Source organism: Vipera berus (genome assembly GCF_964194415.1).
Source record: "Vipera berus genome assembly, chromosome: 3".
Lineage (NCBI taxonomy): Eukaryota > Metazoa > Chordata > Lepidosauria > Squamata > Viperidae > Vipera > Vipera berus.
Genome location: NC_138204.1, coordinates 156852553 through 156874621, shown reverse-complemented (window position 1 = coordinate 156874621; position 22069 = coordinate 156852553). Strand labels below are relative to the sequence as shown.

At 36.4% G+C, this 22069-nt stretch overlaps 1 protein-coding gene across 1 annotated transcript in view; it reads left to right on the top strand.

Annotated features, from left to right (window-relative positions):
* TSHZ1 (teashirt zinc finger homeobox 1) overlaps window positions 1-21238 on the top strand; it is an 81108-nt gene extending 59870 nt beyond the window's left edge. Inside the window, exon 2 of the mRNA XM_081324041.1 lies at window positions 16721-21238. Within this exon, the coding sequence (XP_081180167.1) occupies window positions 16721-19914 (3194 nt within the window). The 3' untranslated portion in view covers window positions 19915-21238. The remainder of the gene's footprint in view (window positions 1-16720) is intronic.
* Window positions 21239-22069: the final 831 nt, after the last annotated feature.

Here is a 22069-nt window from a genome sequence, read left to right as displayed (position 1 = left end):
GGCTTCTGGATGATGTGTCCGGCCCGCCGGCTGGCAGTTTGACACCCCTGGTATAGGTGGTACCTTGCTCGATTGTAGTAACTGACAGGGATCTCGGAGTCCTAGTGGACAATCACTAAAATATGAGCCAGCAGTGTGCTGCAGTTGCCAAAAAAGCCAACACAGTGCTAAGCTTCATTAATAGAGGGATAGAATCAAGATCACGTGAAGTGTTAATAGCACTTTACAATGCCTTGGTAAGGCCACACTTGGAATACTGCATCCAGCTTTGGCCACCACAATGTAAAAAAGATGTTGAGACTCTGGAAAGAGTACAGAGAAGAGCAACAAAGATGATTAGGGACTGGAGGCTAAAACATATAAGGAACAGTTGCTGGAATTGGGTATGTCTAGTCTAATGAAGAAAAAGACGAGGGGTGACATGATAGCAGTGTTCCAATATCTCAGGGATTGCCACAAGGAAGAGGGAGTCAAGCTATTTTCCAAAGCACCTGAAGGCAAGACAAGAAGCAACGGATGGAAACTAACCATAGAGAGAAGCAACCTAGAACTAAGGAGAAATTTTCTGACAAAACAATTAACCAGTGGAACAACCTGCCTCCAGAAGCTGTGAATGCTCCAACGCTGGAAGTGCAGATATGGATGTTTGATGGTATTACAGATATCGTCGCAGGATGAAAGCAGTTCCTAATAAGGCCGCCTTTTCAATTGACTAATGGTGAATTTGTCAATGCCAATGGTGTTCAAGTGGTGCTTCAGTTGTTTTGGGATTGAACCCAAGGCGCCTATTACTATTGGTACTACCCTTGCTTGCCTTTGCCACAGTTTCTATTTCTGTTTGTAGGTCTTTGTATTTTGTTGTCTTCTCCAGTTCTTTCTCATCTATTCTGCTGTCTCCAGGCACTGCCACATCCACTATCCAGACTTTTTTGTGTTTCTTATCGACAATTGTTAAGTCCGGGGTGTTATGTTGCAGGTGCTTGTCTGTTTCAATTCTGAATTCCCAGAGCAGTTTAACTTGTATTATTTTCTATGACTTTCTCTATTTTATGATCCCATCAGTTCTTGCTTATAGGCAAATGATATTTCTTGCAGATCTTCCAGTGCAACATTGTTGCTACTTTGTCATGCCGCTGCTTGTAGTCAGTCTGTGCGATCTTGCAGCAGCTTACCAGGTGGTCCACTGTTTCTTCAGCTTCTTTGCATAGGCAGAACTTACTGTCTGTTGCTGTCTTCTCAATTTTGACTTTGTATGCATTTGTCCTTAAGGCTTGGTCTTGTGCAGCCAGAATTAGACCCTCGGTCTCTTTCTTCAATTTTCCTGCTCTTAGCCATTGCCAGGTCTTGTTGTTATTTGCTCTCCCAGCTGTTTTTTTTAATGTACTGGCCACGTAGTGCTTTGTCTTCCCATGCCTCTATTCTGTTCTTCATTTGGTCATTCTTGTAGGCCAGTTTGGTCTCTCCAGTAGTCAGTAAGCCTTCCTGATATACTAATTTCAGTGCATCTTCATCATTGTCCTTCAGATATTCTTCCAAAGCTATTTTTTCTTCTTCAACCATCTGATGTACTTGCAGCATTCCACATCCACCTATTTGCCTTGGTAGATAGAGTATATAAATGTCACTGTGTAGATGAAGGGCATGATTCATTGTCATTATTTTTCTAGTCTTCCTATCCATTGCTTTTAGTTCTGCTTGAGTCCAGTCCACTATTCCAGCTGTATATCTAATGACTGGAAATGCCCAGGTGTTGATTGTCTTCATGGTATTTCCTCCATTGAGTTTGGACTTTAAGATCTTCTTCACTCTCTTGATGTATTCACCTCTAATCTTTTTCTTGACTTCAGTGTGCTTGAAGTTGTCAGCTTGAAGGATACCCAAGTATTTGTAGTAGTCTTCCTTATCCAGACTTTTAATGTTATTTTGTGGGGTATCTTGATTCCTTCAGTTTTCACTATTTTTCCTTGTTTGAGAGTAAGTGTGGCACATTTGTCCAAGCCAAACTCATTACAATATCTTGGCTATATATAGAGACAGTGTTCAGCAGCGATTCTATTTCAGATGATGTTTTTCCATACAGCTTCAGATCATCCATGTAAAGGAGGTGGGATAGTCTGGCAGATGTTTCTGATGTTTGATAGCCATGTCCTGAGTTGTTCAGTATTGTTGACAGAGGAAACAGTGCAATAACAAATAGTGGTGGTGATAATGAATCTCCTTGAAATATTCCTCTCTTGATATTAACCTCTCCCAGTCTTTCACCATTGACCTGCAACTGTGTCTTCCATTGTGCCATCGATCTTTGCACAAATTTTCTGATGTTTCTACTGACTCCTGTTATTTCTAGGCACTTGATTATCCAGTCATGTGGTAGAGAGTCAAATGCCTTTTTGTAGTCAATCCATGCCACACTCAGGTTGGTCTTCTTTTTCTTGCAGTTTTCCAAGATCACTTTGTCTATTAGGAGTTGATCTTTTGTTCCTCTGCTATTGGGGCGGTTTCCTTTCTGTTTGGGTGGAAAGAGATTGTTTTCAACTAGATGCTGTTGTATTGCATCAGCTACCACACCAGTTAGCAAATTGAAAATTGTTGGTAAGCAGGTAATTAGCCTGTTGCCTGGTGTTGTCCCTTTTGCTGGATTTTTCATTATTAGGTAGGTCTTCCCAGTTGTTAGCCACTTTTCAATTTCTCCTCCTTGTGGTATATTGTTGAACTGCTTGGCAACGAGTGGGTATATAACAGATGTTTCAACCCAAACCCATGCAATTCATCTTCACCTGAGCTGACCAATTTTTGATCTTCCTTGTTCTTTTTTCTACCATTTTTGTTGGTTCTTTCATTTCAACTTCTGTTTTATTTCATCCACCTTTTTTAACCAAGCCACATCCTTGTTGTGTTTCTTTGACTTATCCCATATCTGCTTCTAGAACTGTGCTGTTTCTTCTTTGTCAGGTACTGACTGATTCATTGCAGTTTCTCCATTGATGGATTGGTAGAAACGTTTCTGATTGGATTGAAATTGGAGGTTCTGTCTATAATTTGCAATTCGAGCTTTGTATCTACTGATTTTACTGGCTATAGCTGTTATTTGCTGCTTTATTATTTCCAGTGGTTCCTTGATCTTCCTTGTTTCTAAGTGGTATTTCTTGATTAGGTATTCTTTGGTGTTGTTCTTCAGCTTCTTTTCTTTCATCTGTTCTAGCTTTCTTGCATGTGATCTTAACTTGCTGATCTTATTTTCTAGTCTAACCTTACATTTTTGTGGTGCACTGTTTGTTTGTTTTTCTCCTTTGTTGATTTTGCATCCCAGGTATTCAGTTACAACTGCAGCTATGCTGTACATTAGTTGGTTTGCTTCTTGCAGTGAATTGGTGCTTATACTTGATATTGCAGTATTTAGATCTTTTAATGCTTGTGTTAGCTGTTTCTTTGGAACAAGCTTCAATGCAGGAAGCCTTATTCTGTTGGTTTTGTGCTGTTGTAGATGCTCAGTTATTCTTTGTTTCAATTTTTTTTCTTTAGTTAGAGGGCTTTGTTCTTCTTGAGGAAGAGGTGCCTGGTTTCCAAATGAGAACAGTTGTATATCTCTGCTGGATTCCTTCACTGCCAACTCCCCCTGGCTTGCCTCTACATTCTGAATTACTTCTGGCAAGGCTTTGATTTCTTTGCCCTGGGTAAACCTTTGCATTTCGTCCAATTCTGTTTCTGTGAACACTTTATTTCGTATTATAAATCGGCATTGATCTGCTAGTCCCTGTTCTGTTATTTCTGATTCTGGATGTTGTTCTTTCCAGAACTGGTGCATTCGTTTTATATATCCTCTTCTTGTTCGACTTGATCTGTAATAACAGATCATTATTTCTTTGTTTTCAATCACTGTATTTGCGACGGGTAAACACGTTTTCTTCCAGTAGTTCTGCAGCTGCTGGCCCTGGTTGCTTAGCCAACAGTCCTGAGTCCTGTAACCCATTTTTTACCAGATATCCAGGAACTCCAACATCTAGCATGGACCTTGTTAACCGGTCAACATTCGAGCTGGTATGACATTCTGAAATTTACGTCTCACCGTATTTTTTATGGGAGAGACACTCTTTGTCTGACTCCTCTGATGAGACCTGTCCAGTATGGTTGAACCTCTTTCATAACTCTCATTTTCCTCAGAGTACACAAGCCCCACAACCACGTCAAGGTAGTGCCTCACTGGGGGATTATTATTGATCATTGCACAGTCAGCCAGATGTTCAGATTGGATTTGGCATTTTTTTTTTATTATTATTATTATTATTATTATTATTATTATTATTTATTAAACTTTTATTCATAAAACATAAAACTCAGTCAACTGAACACTCAAATTGACTGACATTAATGGTTGACACAGGTTGCTGCCAGCATCCTAGGTATCAACCAGGTATCTCCTTAAAATGTAAGATGTTCCGAGTAGCGCAGGTTTTTTTTAGCTTTGCTGGAGTTATTGCAGGAAGCTGCAATTTCTTGATGTGTTTTGTAAAGTTTTTGGACATAGTTCCCAGTGCCCCGATGACAATGGGTATCACTGTTACGTGTTTCTTCCATAATCGCGCAGTTTCGATGGCCAGGTTGCGGTATTTCGTAATTTTTCCCAGTTCTTTTTCTTCGACTCTGGCATCTCCTGGTACAGCGATATCTATCAGCTGTACGCTTCAGTTCTCTACAACTGTGATACCTGGCATGTTGTGTTCCAAATGGCGAACTGTCTGTATTCGGAAGTCCCACAAGATCTTCACCCTCTCATTCTCGACAACCTTTTCCACCCTATGTTCCCATGACATTTTGGACACAGGCAAGTCATATTTTTTACACAATGCTCAGTGGATTAGTTTAGCAACTCGGTCATGTCTAGTTTTGTAATCAGTTTGCGCGATTTTTCTGCACTCACATATTAAATGTGAAACAGTTTCAGCTTTGTTGTTGCAAGGTCGGCAATTTGGATTGTCAGTAGATTTTTGTATCTTCGCTTTCATGGCATTAGTTTGATTTTAGTATTTTGTGGACTCTTCTGATGTATTCGTTTTGTGTTGACTCTTTGACTTTTCCATTCAAGATGTTATCTGCTTCCAATATGCCTAGGTATTTGTAACTGTATTATTATTATTATTATTTTAATTTTTTTTAATTCCATTTATATCCCGCCCTTCTCCGAAGACTCAGGGCGGCTTACAAGCTTAGCAGTAGCCTTCATTCTATGTATATGCCTGCTTATTAGGGCTTTCACACACACCCCCAAGCGGCATTATTACAAAGTCAGCTTAATTGCCCCCAACAATTATTATTATTATTATTATTATTATTATTATTATTATTATTATTATTATTATTATTATTATTATTATTATTATTATTATTATTTTGCATTAATCTGTTGTTGAACTGCTTCATTATGCATAGTATAATGAAACAAGTAGCAAGGAGAAGAAAGGGATATAGCAACATTAGGTATCTATAATCTTCCAACAGTGGAAATTTCATAATTGAGTTCAGTGACAGCATCACTTTTTTTTCAAAGTATTCCTATACATAATTTAGATTTTCGTTCTAAAATATGGCTTCAGAGTATCAAGATGGAGAATTTGGCCCTGGTTTTTATCACTATATATGCATAATAATCTTATAATAATTAAACCTGTAGTGCATATTTTATTGCTACTTAATATGCTTTAAGTTTGAGTCAGATCGTTGGCCTGAGATTGTCTATTCTAATATTGGCTCTCTAAGGTCTTAGATAGATGTCTCATCTAGCCCTACTATCTGAGATTCTTTTCAAATTGGAGATGATGCAAATGGAGGCTGCAATGCAAATGGAGGCTGAAATTCATGCGCCTGCTGATTTTACTATTTAAAAAGCCCCAGGCACTCTGGGCCTAGAGTCTTTGTCGTTCCTAATCTCTCATGTTCTCAATAATGTATCAACCCTTTGCCTGACCAGAGTGTCACCTGTCTAGGTGAGTTGTGCCATCTTCTATCTAAAGTGACAGCCATCTTAGAGTACCAATATCTTAACTGACTTCTCTTTTATCATCTCTGTTAGAGAAATAGCATTTTTGACAGGATGTTGGGTTTTCTTTCTCTTGTTCCCTCTGCTTTCCTTTCCTTTGACCCTCGAGAGCACCTGATTAAAATAAAATAGCTGAAAAAGACTATTTGCTTCCAAATGAAATAAGCTTAGATGAGATGGAACACAGAAAGAAAGTGAAATGTTGATGGTGGAAGTTAATGAATCAAGTAGCAGAGGGAGCATTATTGATGCGGCATAACATGCTCTAACAGCTTTCTCTCTTCTTCTCCATATAAATGCATGGCAGTCAGTTTTGTGGCTTGATTCTAACATCTGTCCTATCTTATAACAGTAATTTGTATAAGTAATGGAAACAGGTTAAATGCTCTAATGTTGCCAGCAGGGATGAAAATGATTGTTTTTTTTCCCTAGTTAGAATATTATTGACAGTAGAGTGGCGGATTGTCTGATTAATATGCAGCTTTCTTTGGTGATCAAAACATTAAAAGAAATGTTTGTGTGTGTGGTTTATCTGACAGAGCAAGAGCCATTCCTTCTATTAGCATTAGAGTGTAAGCTGCTTGTCCCACTACTTAAAAATATTGTCTAATAACTCTAAAGACCAAAAGGGTGGACTGAGAGGGAGGAGGTGAGAAGTTATCAGATTTAAGCATTCCTATTATGCAGAAAAACTGCTGATAGTGTAGAACTCTGGCATTACTTTGTGAGTACTTATATTTTGACATATTTCCTCTTTTCAAATCGGTAGTCGGCTATATTGTACTGTATTTTTCCACTTTGTAGAAACTGTTTGATAGTTATTTTGTATATATGCACACACAGACTGAATCCTAGGATTGAACTGAAACTTAGAATAATATACCTATTGAAAACAGAGTTCAAATAGACATTATTAACTTGTCTTGCCTATTTGGCTGACTTTTTTTTGACATGTGACTCATTTGGGAGCCAATTGTCAGGAAGAGAAAGTTTGATTAATTTGGATACTTAGGTTGTCTTTTGGATAGAAAAGTAGACAGAAATGCCCAGAAACTTTAAATTATGTCCACAAAAGTGATAGACGTAATACAACGAATACAGAAAAGTTACCAATTGATTTATTTGTATCCGTTGTTAATATCTTTTGGTTCATTAATAATCCTAACTTGAAATTATTACACAACTGCTTAATTTTATCTAAACCCATCAATCAGTTACTCTGAGGTAGATTCTATAGCCATGAAGTACTTGAAGGTGAAAGCTTGGGATTTAGCCAGTTTATTAACCTTGAGGTCAATGTTGTTAAATGGGCTAAATTGCAAAGACTTGTATTATACAGAGCTTTGGATGTTAGACTGCGTATGAATAGTCTGAACTGTTTTACAGATATATTTACATGTGTGTATACATATTTATATTCTGTACTCTCCTAGAAGGATTTTCTTAAAGTGGTTCTCTTATATTCAGAGCAACAGAAAAATAGCTTTAATCTTGGGATTTTCATGCAAGTTATATATTTTTATGGCCTTTTAAGTGTCTTCCAGCCTAAATGTTAATTGATAATAGGGTATTACTAGTGATCCCTTTGCATTCCATAGCAAAGGGTGTTGATAAATATTGTATGGTGATAAATAATTACAGTATATTGTTCTGTATACTGTATACATTACATTGAAAATCCTCCCTTGCTAAAGATAGGAAGTTGATTCAGCAGGACATGGTTTTGCAGTTTCTGCATTTACTGTTTATCAGTGAGAATTAAGACTGCTGAAAATTGAATGCTCCTACTTGTAAGTTCCTTAGAAGTCTGGACGAGCTTCAGCTGGATTGTATGTAACAAAGGCATTTGTAAGTAGAGGCTTAGTTATAATACTGAAGTAATCTAATTATATCAAGCACAGTTAAAAACAAATGGAATCTGCAACCTACTGAAGTCCCTCTTAAATATGCCAATAATTTAGTGGTTATGGGTACCTCCTTTTGATATTCCCTGGTTCATAATTGTGAAAAATATATGATTAATATAAATAAGAGAATAGCATGACACATGTGTTTGTGCAACTGACTAAGAAACGATGATGCATTTAATATCTTTTAATCAGACAATTTGATTTCTCCAACATCATTATTTAACCATTATGCTTTGGCTTTTCAGACAAAGGGCTGACTTATTTACAGTATATTATCTTTTTACTGAAGCAAATCTTAAAGGTGCTATACTGGTAACAATACAATATATAGTGTGTCTTGTTGGCTTTCATTGGAATGCAACATTTTAATGCTGCTCAAAGACAACAGTAGATCATTGGGGAGATACTTGTATCCAGAAGGCATGTCATATATGCACATATTTTTAACATGATGTAATAATAGAAAAATAAAAACAAGTATCTTCGGTCTCCAGTTAATTTTCTTGTATAGCTGTAATTTGTAGGATATCCCTCTTCTGAAAATTCAGAGAAACAGGGGTTCTTAGGTTTATTGTACATTGTAATATAGAATGTACTGTAACCATATTTTTAGGCATTTTAAAATCAGAATAAATCTAGATATGTTCTCTTGTGATTACTGATCACAGATGTATATCAAGCTCTTTAAAAAATTATCGAAACATAGGGACCAAAGAAAAATATTCAGTGGGAAATGCTTCATCACAATATTAAATTATTAGTTGACCTCTTTGGTGTTTTCAGATGCTAGCAATTTAATGCAGAACTATCTTTTATTTTATCTAATACTGTATTAGCTGGCTTCATGCAAGACAGGGATTCATTTAAGGCAAAATGCTAAAATGCTAGTTTGAATAAATTCTAAAAAATCTAAAAATTTTTACTACATTTTCTTCTTTGGGGGCTTAAAAATAGTGACCTTAAACACTGTATATTATTTTTGTCAACATTACTGATATTAACATTGCAAAAATCTGAAAACTAAGTGTTGTATTTTCCACTGACAAATATACATCAGTGATATTGAAGTAAATTTTGGTGATTTTTATCATGACAAATTGAATTATAATATTAATTAGTCTGTGTGTTTACTTCTTTATATTTCTGCATTGGTATAGTATGAAAAAGTTGTATAATACATTTAGCTGACAGGAAATGTGTTTCTCAAACATGGATAGAAATACTGCTTAACGATTTAATCCTTTGTACTTTATAATGTCTGTAGAAAAAGTCAAGTAACCCAAATAATTTTTTTTAAAATGGAAAGGGATTAAAACCACAAAAAGTCAGTATCAAGGCCTGACTTGTTTTTCCTTTTTGTCAGTGAGCATCAAACTTATTTTGTATTTCTGGCTGCATTTTAAACAGTGAAGAAGAAAATATTTTCATTAAGAAAAATCGGTTTATCTTGAAACTAATAATAGTTAAAAAAATGCAGTTAGCTACAGAAGGGTAGGATAATATCTTACAAGGCCGACTGAGAGATGAACAATCTGTCCATGAGTAGGGTTTGATGTTTGATGTTCTTTATAGATTCCAAAAAAGAAGCAGTCTATGCAAATATCTGTAGACATAATATTGTTCAGGAAATCAGTGATACAAATTCTTTCTCTTTGCATTGCTTTTATAGATGATAAATAGATGTATTATAGATTTTAAAAAATTCTTAACAGAGTAGAAATGTTTATTCTTGTTCAGAAAATGTGGTCTTATGTATGTTAATCAGAGCTAAATTTCACAGTCTCTAGAACAGTAATATTTTTGTTGTTGTAAAGTTTATACTAAATGTTGCTGAAAAGACTCAAATATGCTTAGTTCATATGCTGTTGGAATATTAGAATCATAGGTATTCAGCATGAGGTACTAAACATAAAAATGCAGATTTTTTATAGACAATACATTTTTAAAACCTTGTAAATTCATATTGCTATAATAGCCCATGATAAATGCAGCATTTTCTGATCCTAAGGTCTGAACTGGCTTGTTGGGATGTGCAAGTATAAATATGATCATTGATTAATCAGTCAGTTTTTTATATCTAAATGGAAATGTTTAGATGTATACTCAAATATAAATACAAATATAAATACATTCAACAATGTTCCACTGTGTTTTTAATCACGACTGAATGTTTTTGGTTATAACTGGGTGATTTCTATCAATTTTATGTCTATTTTTTGTTTTATTGTAGATTTTGGGTTACAAAAATTGTGAATTACATAAACATAGACAAAGTTTTTGTCAGGTTTGTAGGTTTTCCTTATTTAAGTGAGGGGATGCCAGTTCAGAGTAATGATCTTAGTGTATCAATGTTTGTGGCTAACATACTGTAGTGTAACAGTAATCTTTTGGTCCTTTGCTCTAAGGTAGCATAATGTAAGGCAGAAGGTTACCTTCTCTCCCTTTGGCAAATAGTTGTGACCTCTGTGTTGAAACGGAATCTGTTGGGCAGAGGCATTTTTAGCAATGTGTAGGAGAAGGAATAAATAACGATTTATTTATTTTTTTGCTTTTTTCTCAAGTTCACTTGGTTCTAATACACGGTTGGTTCTGTGTGAAATATTTATTAAGAAATATTTGAATTTGATCTAATAGAATAATGAAGCAAAACTAACAGAGACAATCTCATTTTAAATAAAGATATAATTTGGAAGCAAGAGTGGACAAGTTCTCCTTTGCCTTTCTCAACCAAAAATGCCAGGTTGCTGATCAAGTATATGAATCACAAAATCTACAGAATGGGATAATGTAGAATGAGGTGAAGGATAGAATAGAGACTCAGAATAACTTTTGATGAACTATAACCATAAAGCTGGATTTATAAATAATTTTTATAGATTTTTGTTAGAATATAGTATACTAGCACATGGCAGTCTGAAGCCTACAAAAGCATTCCAGTTGGAAAGATACTAATTTGTCTTCCTTTTCCTAGATGTTTATATTTTTAGCTTTGGTATTATTTAATGTTATATTATTTGAAGAACTTTTCCATTATTACTAGAAATCACATTAAAATGTCCTTTCAATAAAATAAAATGAGATTTGGGGAAAAGGGGAATTCAGTGGAGAGAAAAATAAATACTGCAGAATACTGGTAAATGAAAGGGGAGAAAGGGGCCTCTTATTTTTGGCAGGCAGTTTTCAGAAATGTTGAATGCTACTGAGAAATGGGTCAGATGGGAATATCACAAATTTTAGCATATGCTTCTAAGAAAAAAATATATTTAAAAAGATTTAACAATGAAATTATGTACAGACATACACACCCCTATTTAGTAGAAAGTCCTATAGAGTTAAGTGGAACTCACTTTCAGGTGAATGTACATCAGTGTATAGCCACTGAGTTCAATACGGTTTAAGTAGATTTATACTGTTGATAATCTTTTTAAAGTAAAAAACAAAATGAACAATTAATACATTTTATTTAAAAAAAATCACCCAGTTATAAAAGTAAAATTGTTTGGTTTGGTAGCTACGCCTGCTGATACTTTTCTTCTTCATCCATCCAGTTCTGTTTGCTTCTGGTAGAATCATATATCTGTTATTTAATCTTCCCGTGGTAACAATTCATATTTTGAATCTAAAGTTAGGACAATACTTAGGTGTATATAAGACTTTTTTTTAAGTGGGCCCTTAGAATAAATGTATTTTGATATAGTGACCATCTGCTCATGAATATCACATTTGTTAGTTAAAAAGAATAGTTTGATTCCAATAAATACGTAATTTTGGTTAGATTGTATCATTTCACCAGGTGGCAACACAATAGCAAAGTTTGATAATCAACTTGGATATGTCATTGCTTGCTTTATGCTTGTCACTTTTAAATATTTATCTCTTGTTTTATTTTTAACTGCAGACCACTCTTGTTAAAATTGTTGCATGACATCTGCGTCATAGATTGGTAGGAGGCTCAATGCCACAGGCCAACCTTAGTAGGAGGCAAAATTCTGAAACAACCTGTCATGTTTAGTTTCACCATTTCTGTTTAATTGTAGCTTATTAATAGAATAATGCACGCTATTTAAAATCAAGCAGTGGTGCAGCTGGTAGTGTTTAGACCTTGGACCCAGTGGTCTTAACTGGGCCATTCTTTAAAAGCCTTTACTGTATCTGACTACAACACCATCCTTATTACTTCTTCTGTTTCTTTTTTTCCAGGAACAAAAGTCATTTTTCCAGCACTAACAGCATTGAAAAAAATATTTTGAGCACATTGTGTTTTAATCACTTAAACCATAGGATCAGGTTTTATAGGAATGGACTGCAATTTGTTATGCTAAGCCTTTTTTTCTTATCAAAATGAGTAATGTATTTTGGAAAGTAAGAAACAAATAAGTAAAATAGCTGTTGCCACTTCGTAAATCTTTCATTGTCTGCTTTCTGTCTATTGTATAAAGCATTAAAAAATGAGGCATTAACGAAAGGGTTGCAAGCGATATCAGTCTTGGCAGGTCTGGCCTACCTATGCTGACCCCGGACCTCTTTGATGTTGCCACTATATTTATATTCCTGCGGGGTCATTTGATTGTTGATCAGGGTGACAATTTTAATAATCTTGGCCCTGAATATCTGCCCAAGGTTACACTACAGGATTTATAAATGGACTTCAATAAATTTATAATTATTTATATTAGTCAGGACTAAGGTCTAATATTTATTACAGTACTGTCTCTTCTCCTATAACATATTGTCGACCAAATAAATATTATATGTTTCCCAAAGTATTGACTAAATAAAGAACAATTCAAATCCCCCCCAAAAAAATTATATATTTATATTAGAGTAAATCCCATTGGTTCATTAGCGGTTTCTTTCATGCACATAATCAGAATAATTCTGAGATTTATATTCACAGATAAAATGTCATCCTTGCCTAAGATATATACATATAGCTTTTCCCCCCTTATTTAAATGTTTTGTAGTTGAATTTAGATTGGCTAACAGCCTGGCTAGCCATTCTAAAACAATTGTAAAATACATAGTCTGTTGGGATTGAAATGAGCAGGTAGCAAATCCAGTCTTTTCCTCTTTTTTTTAGCATAAAGTTATGGAGTGATTAGAAACATTCAATTTTTGTTAGTTGAAACTTAGTTTCTTATTGTTGAAACAAACCAGTTTTATAATATGCGGTTTAATACTGACACATACCACATAAGGCATACCTAATACGTTTTAGAATTCAAACAGAATTATGTATACAATTACATGTCTTGCAAGATGAGCAGCCATACAAATATGATAGTAAATGAATAAGATGTATTTCAAATCTATACTGCATATTGTAATTACACATTTTAAATCTACGTTAGAGCCAGTTTGGTATAGTGGTTAAGGCATCAGGCTAGAAAGAAGGACACTGTGAAGGTCTAGTCCAGCGTTAGGCACAAAGCCAGCTGAGTTACCTTGGGCCAGTCACTCTCTCAGCCCTAGGAAGAAGGCAATGGCAAATCACTTCTGATATTTGGCCCAAAAAACTGCAGGGAGTTGTCTAGGCAGCCAGAAGCATTGACTTAAAAAGAAAAAAAACAAAAAAACTATATTACATATTGTAATTATATTACATATTGCAAGCCTCGTGCTGACTACCAATAGGTTACTCTCTAATAATTCCTGTATAACTTCCTATTTTTTTCTTTCAGAAACTGGTCAAGACATAATTGTTTTGGAAAGTGTTTGGGAATTATTGGATGTTGCCATTTTTAATGGGCTGTGATAGAACTTAAGAGACAGGAGAAAATGCTTCAACCTAGACAGTGGTGTGATAAAAGAAATCTGGGTCCAGAGTAGAAACGGGAGTGAAGAAAGCATTTCAAAATTGACCCTCCCTAATTCTCTGGAACATAAAGACTGGGAAGGAGGGGAATGTTTCAGACTTGCAAGACTGTTATTATAACCTTATAATAAATATCATATTAGTATTCTTGGTTTTGGTTTCCCAGTCTGGACTACCCTGAAGAATTGCTACCCTATATCAATCTGGGTACCTTGTTGGGATCTTGTTTCAACGTTCAATCTAAACATACATTAATCTGGCTTTTGTATTGGTTTTATTGCCTTGGGATAGTTTAACTGTATTGTGTGTAGAATTTTATTTTACTGTTAACTGCAGCGAGTACTTTGTTATGTGCTAGTTAATTATTTATTTTTATTTTTATTTATTTTTATTACATTTATATCCCGCCCTTCTCCGAAGACTCAGGGCGGCTTACAAGCTTAGCAGTAGCCTTCATTCTATGTATATGCCTGCTTACTAGGGCTTTCATACACCCCCCAAGCGGCATTATTACAAAGTCAGCTTAATTGCCCCCAACAATCTGGGTCCTCATTTTACCTACCTTGGAAGGATGGAAGGCTGAGTCAACCTTGAGCCTGGTGGGATGCGAACCTGCACTAATTGCAGGCAGCTGGTGTTACTTAAGGAGGCATCAGCCCACTGCTCCACCAAGGCTCTTAGTTAGTTAGTTAGTTGGATATAACTATATTGTAAATTAAAGGGAAGCTTTTAGGGAAATCTCTAGCATAACCAAGAAATGGATCCCTGCACATTCTCAGGCCCCAGGCATGGGCAGAGAACCCAGTCTTTGGGGCCTTACAATAGTGGACCTTCCTGTATCCAGAGGGAGAATGTTTCACAAGCTTGGAGCTATGGCAGAAAAGGCAACAACCAAACCCTTGAATTGTACTTTGGCACATTGGCAAGTAATGCAGCTCACAAAGCAGTGTTGTTATATGGGCCAAAAAACTGGAACAATGTACCACCCGTGTTTCTGATTCTGCACCAGCTAAAACTTCTGAGTGCTCTTCAAATGCAACTCCTGTAGAGTGCATTGTAATAATCTTGATTGCAGGTCACGAGGTAATAAGAGATAGTAAGCAGAATTTTGTTCCAGGACAGCTAGTGCACAACCCAATTATGGGTTTTTCGGGCTGGAATCATTACTCCAGAATATCCAATGTCTGAGGCAGTGCCACTCATCCAAGGCCAACAATGGAAGGCACCCAGTAGCAGAAGGTGGACCCAAACTATTCAGTTTTGTTTGTGTTGACCTGAAGCCTGTTGTACCCCATCAGGTTCCCACAGCCTCCATATATGAGATAGGCATCACTGAGGAAGCTAAAGGTAGAGCTACAAATGTCATCCACTTATTGATGACACCTCAACCCAAACCATTGAATGACCTCATCCAGCACCCAGTTAAACTGAAGAGAAGGACTAAGCTCTGTGGCCCTGCACAAAGTAGGGGCTGAGGACTGAACTTCTCTCCCTCTCCCATTGACATTGAGTGAAACCAGCCCTAGAGGAAGGAGGAGAACCAGCACAACTTTATGCTACCCACCCCAAACTTCAAGAGCAAGTCCAGAAAGATACACATGATCGATGGTATCAAAATCCATAGAGAAGTCAAGAAGAGCAAGGAGAGATGCACTATCTCCATCCTGCTCCTGTCAGAGGTCATTGAAGAATGTGACCAATGCTGTTCCATCCTATACTCTGGCCTGAATCCAGACTGAAAGGGATCTTTCTCACAATAGTTCTTCTACCAATTTTTAGAATTCCACCAACTTTTGTAAAAGTTGAGGATTCAAGCCTTTTCTATTGTTTGTGCCAATTACTGCTATATAGTTAGCTATTAATAAATAATTGGTATTAATTGGAGTATTGGAGTATTAACACTAATTAGTATTCTTATGTTACTGTTCTAAAGGAACACAGTATTTGTCCAATGGAATTATTCTGTAATGTTGCTATATGGATAGTGTGACAATTAATGGAGGCAATTTTTATGCTCTTTGTATGTAACTTTGGAACCTAAATAATTCCTGGATACATATTATAATAATAGAAATGTCAGTAAAAATAATACTTATCTGTTAATATTTTAGCATGTATTTCTATCTTCCAATAATGTGTTAAGAAAACCTAGTTGCCTAGTACCTATTGTTACTTCTGTTCAAACGCTTAGTTGTATGCCTTTTACCAGGTTGATCCTTTATATTGTATTTTATGGATAGATTGTCTCATCCAGTTAACTTGGGTTAATTTTAAATACAAAATTAGAATTTATTTGAGCTACAGATTCAGTCCATAAAGTAAAAACAGCACCATTCAGAAGAAAAATTGGGGAAAAATATGAAGGAAAAAATTGCATTGTGTTACTAATAATATAGGCATATCTAATGCTTAATGATAACAATACTTAATAATTAGTATTTAATTTAAACTCTAATATGATTTTTAAAAATTTTTTACTCTATTTTCATAGAACTTTATAGTCATCCTGTGTTGCATAGAGTGGATTGTTGAATGTAATATATTGAAATTAAACTGAATAAGTTTCTATTATTGTGAAAAAATACAATAACCCATCCATTTAGCAATCTGGTAAATGAGTAAATAAACTGAAGCCATAATCCTCAGATTATTTATTCCAGAACAGCAAAATTGTAATGTAATTATATCATAATAAGTAACTGAAGAATGTATTTTAGCTTCAGTCAGACTGGGTTATTTTGTTGGTAAAACATTAATCCTACTGATGTGTCATGCAGTTGTTTAGTTGTAGAGGGAATGCCTTGATTTGAGAAGGTATATTACCACACAGAACTAAAAGCTATGAATATAACCCTCATTTATTGTAATAGTTACAGTGTGGAAAAATGGCTACATTCTTTAATGGTTCTTTTGTTTTTGTTTCTCTCTCTCTCTCTCTCTTCTTCTTCTCTTTCTTTCAAGCTTATGTTCCTGAAGAAGAACTGAAAGCAGCAGAAATTGATGAAGCAAGCGGGGAGGATGATGGGCTACCTCTAGACCTTCAAGAAACTGAGTACACGGGCCATGATGAAACAGAGATCAAGGAGGCTCAGAGTTACCAGAATTCTCCAGTCAGCACAGCAACAAATCAAGATGCAGGTTATGGTTCACCATTCAGTGAAAACAGTGACCAACTGGCTCATTTCAAAAGCACTTCCTCTAAAGAAGAGAAAGAAGATCACAAGTGCTTGGACAATGCTTCCTACCCACAGGACAGCTTAGCACAGATAAAAGCCGTGTATGCAAACTTACTGTCAGAATCTTGTTGGTCTGGTTTAGCTTTAGATTTAAAAAAATCAAAGAATAATGAAAACAGCCAGAAAGAAAGCACCACTAACAGCACCACTAGCATCAGTACCCCAAATACAAGTGCCAGTACCAGTACCAACACTACTACCACTACAAGCATCAGTAGTACTAGTAACAGCAGCAGTGGCAGTTCAGGTTATGACTGGCATCAAGCGGCTTTGGCAAAAACTCTGCAACAGACCTCATCATATGGACTTCTACCAGAGCCCAGTCTGTTCAGCACAGTTCAACTTTACCGGCAAAACAATAAACTGTATGGTTCTGTGTTCACTGGTGCCAGTAAATTCCGATGCAAAGACTGTAGTGCAGCGTATGACACACTGGTAGAGCTTACAGTGCACATGAATGAAACTGGACATTACCGGGATGACAACCAAGATAAAGAATCTGAAAAAACCAAACGGTGGTCAAAGCCCAGAAAGCGATCACTTATGGAAATGGAAGGCAAAGAGGATGCCCAGAAAGTACTAAAATGCATGTACTGTGGTCATTCATTTGAATCTTTACAAGACTTGAGTGTCCATATGATAAAAACAAAGCATTACCAGAAAGTGCCTCTGAAGGAACCAGTACCAGCCATCACCAAACTGGTGCCTTCTACCAAAAAACGAGCACTTCAGGACTTGGCTTCACCTTGCTCACCTGAGCCAACAGCAATCACTTCAGAAACGACGCTTAGTGAAGCAGCAAAGGATCAGAAAACTGCCAATCCATATGTAACTCCCAATAATCGCTATGGCTATCAAAATGGTGCTAGCTACACTTGGCAGTTTGAGGCCCGCAAAGCTCAGATATTAAAATGCATGGAATGTGGCAGTTCTCATGACACTTTGCAGCAGCTGACTGCTCACATGATGGTCACAGGACATTTTTTGAAAGTAACTAATTCGGCCTCTAAGAAAGGAAAACAGCTAGTACTGGACCCTGTAGTTGAAGAAAAGATACAGTCCATACCTTTGCCACCTACCACTCATACAAGATTACCAGCTACAACTATTAAAAAGCAGCCAGATTCTCCTGCTGGATCTACAACGTCTGAAGAAAAGAAGGAGCCAGAAAAAGAACAGGTAATTGTTACTGAAACAGACAAAAAAATTAAAGAAGAAAATGAGGACTCTGCAGAAAAATTTGAGCCAATAGCTGTATATCAGTACCTCCGAGAAGAGGATCTAGATGAAAGTCCAAAAGGTGGAATTGACATATTGAAATCTCTGGAGAACACAGTGACCACAGCTATAAGCAAAGCTCAAAATGGAGCACCTTCCTGGGGAGGCTACCCTAGCATTCATGCAGCTTATCAGCTTCCAGGAACCGTTAAATCCCTTCAGCCAACTGTGCAGAGCGTTCAGATTCAGCCATCATATGCTAGCAGTGTTAAATCATTGTCTTCAGAACACAGTGCGCTAATCCATTCACCAGGCAATCTGACACCCCCTCCTCATAAAAGTAATGTTTCTGCCATGGAAGAGCTAGTAGAGAAGGTCACGGGCAAAATCCATATTAAAAAAGAAGAAAAGCCTTCAGAGAAAGAAAAATGTTCTCCAGTCAAGCCATTGTCCCCTGCTCCTAAGGAAAGCAAAGACTTTCCAAAATCAGAGGAAAGCAACAAACAACAACAACTACCACATCAGCAGCCACAACAGCAAAAACAGAGTCTTGAGACTGAGGTTCAGAAGGTCAAAAAGGATGTTCTAGCTGACCCGCATGCACTTAATGGTACTGAACCACCTAAAGCAAAAGTCACAAATGGCTGTAATAACTTAGGTATCATTACAGATCATTCACCAGAGCAATCATTCATTAACCCACTGAGTGCTTTGCAATCCATCATGAATACCCACTTAGGAAAAGTCTCTAATCCTGTAAGTCCTTCTTTGGATCCTTTGGCCATGTTATATAAAATTAGTAACAGCATGTTGGACAAACCTATTTACCCTACAACTCCGGCCAAGCAAGCTGAGGCTATTGACCGGTACTATTACGAGAACAGCGATCAGCCTATTGATTTAACAAAGTCCAAAACCAAACCACTGATTTCCAGTGTGACTGATTCTGTCTCATCTCCTCTAAGAGAAAGTGCCCTAATGGATATTTCTGACATGGTAAAGAATCTCACAGGGCGCTTGACTCCCAAGTCTTCGACTCCATCTTCTGTGTCAGAAAAATCTGATGCAGATGGAAGTAGCTTTGAAGAAGCTTTGGACGAACTGTCTCCAGTACACAAGAGGAAGGGTAGGCAGTCAAACTGGAACCCTCAGCATCTTCTCATCCTTCAAGCCCAGTTTGCTTCCAGTTTGAGGGAGACACCAGAAGGCAAATATATTATGTCAGACCTAGGCCCACAAGAACGGGTTCATATCTCAAAGTTTACTGGTCTTTCAATGACCACAATTAGCCACTGGCTGGCCAATGTGAAGTATCAGTTAAGGAGGACAGGTGGAACTAAATTTTTAAAGAATTTGGACACAGGTCATCCTGTTTTCTTTTGCAATGATTGTGCCTCTCAATTCAGGACTGCTTCCACATATATAAGTCACTTGGAGACACATTTAGGGTTCAGTTTGAAGGATCTGTCCAAATTGCCCCTTAATCAGATACAAGAACAGCAGAATGTTTCCAAGGTCCTCTCAAATAAGACTTTAGGCTCACTTGGAATTGCCGAGGAGGACTCAGGATCCACATTCCAGTGTAAGCTCTGTAATCGAACTTTTGCAAGCAAGCATGCAGTCAAACTGCACCTTAGTAAAACACATGGGAAGTCCCCCGAGGATCATCTGATCTATGTAACTGAGTTAGAAAAACATTAGCGTCCAGGTAAGCAACCAGGTATGCAAGTGACCACAGGAACATTGCACTATACTTCATAGTACTGCACTAGGCCTGATCTGAGCCTCTGAAATCAGTCTTACTTTTGTTGCTGAACTGCCTATCTGGAGCTTGGTTTTTCTTACATACTTTTGTAGTTATATTTATATGCTCTTTGTCTGATCTGTGCATGTTTTTAAAACCTTTTTTTTCCCTTTCCTTCCCCCCCTTCTTTTTCTGTGAGTCAAAGTCTGACCTTTATTTTCAACATATGTCCTTGATGTTAAGCTATCTTTTGTAGACTATAGTGGGAGACACTATTGAGAGACATTAATTTAGCCGTAAAGAAAGACACAAAGAACAAAGAACAATAACAAAAAGACATTCTAAAATTACAAAGTTGCCATGACAATAAAGGTCACAGAACCCCGTAGTGTCAGTTTTTAACCCTCTGAGGACTATAATAGTATTCTGTGCCTTTCCCAAAAGAAGGTGTGTGGTTTTTTTTTAAAAAAGGCATTTCATCCTAATATAACTGGGTCAAATTCACTTATATTTAAATGTCAAAAAGCCTTTTCCCCCCAAAAATGCAGTCTTGATTTGCAAAGAAAAGATGCATGCCTTTCTTGAACAATTATAAAAAGTGATTAAATGCTCAAGGAGTTAGAGAACGATGACCCATGTTTTAAAAAATAAAAATCACAAACCAATTTGCCACTATGCCCAAACCCTCTGAATGCTGAACATTGCCACTTGACTGGCATAAAAAGTATGCAAGTTATTTTAAAAATGTAAAAAAGTTATTTCTTTTTCCTGTAAGATACTGCAGTTTATAGTTATTTACAAATGTAAGCTTTGGTACAGGCTGATCTTTCTATAGTGTGCTGCATTGGTACATGAAAATGAAACAAAACAACAAAAAATGGGGCAAGTGTTGGATTCTGATCCTTGTAAATTGCCAGCATCAGCTTAGGTTAAAAAAAAAAAACAGTACATGTTGCATATTGTACCATTTTAAATTGTTCAACTTCCTTTGTACCTTCTGGCTGTATGCTTTCTCTTAACTTTTTATATTGTCATTTTATATTCAATTTCTGTGTATATAATGTAAAAACACACTTTTTGAATAAAATTGAGTTCCTGCAGCTTGAGTTAAATAGAGAAATTTTACTGGCACCTGCATCTTCCTAGATGCATGTACTCAAAGGAGCTATCTGACAAAATAAATAAAAATAAAGCAAACAATGCACTATGAATTATACATTTTGATGTTTTATCATTAATATTGTACAGTACCTTTTTGGTTCACGCAATGAAATCCACTGTTTTCTCAAATGTAAAATAAACCCACATGCAGTTCTTGATTTGTGCATATTGTGATGTCATCATTACTTTGCCTTTGAGGTCTTCATTTCAGCAGCTACAAATTTCAGCCTGAAGTATGTGTGAAATCTGTACTCTTAATATGCACCATTCTGTTACATATGCAATGGTGATGTTCCAATTGTTCCTGCAATAATTCACAGATGATGAATACATTGTGTAATTTTTTTATGTGGTGTAAGCATTTCATCTGCTTTGAAAACATGACTTTTGCCCACCTGAATGGAGTATAGGTTCGTGATAGCTACCCATTTGGACCATACTCATTAAAAAGCATCCACTTGCTTCATCTTTAACCCCTGTTTTTGTGTAACAGATTTGCAGCTTCTTTCAAACTGAAGCCACACTTGGTTTTTGAGTAGAATGCTGCAGACTACACTTCAGACAGTATGAGGCAGTCAGGTCAAAAAGTACATTTATTTTATTTCATTTGTAGTCAATAGGTGTCCCCATAAATAGTATATTTAATATATTTCCTTTTTTCTGGCATTAAAAAGAACAGCTCATTACATTTTTCAAAATCTTGGTGAACTTTCTATTGAAGTTTATAGCTCCTCAAATGGAGGCTGAAAGTCATGGTCTTTATATCTTCTACAATTTCCCACTTCAGAAGAAGTTACATGATGGTTATGACTAGTCTCTTAACAACTGAGGTTGTGACAGATGTCTCCAGCGCTACTTATGAGTTACAAAGGCTGAATATACAGACCCATGATCACGTGATTGTATTTTGGGCACCTTACAGCTGCTTGCTACATTCTATTGTAATGTGAC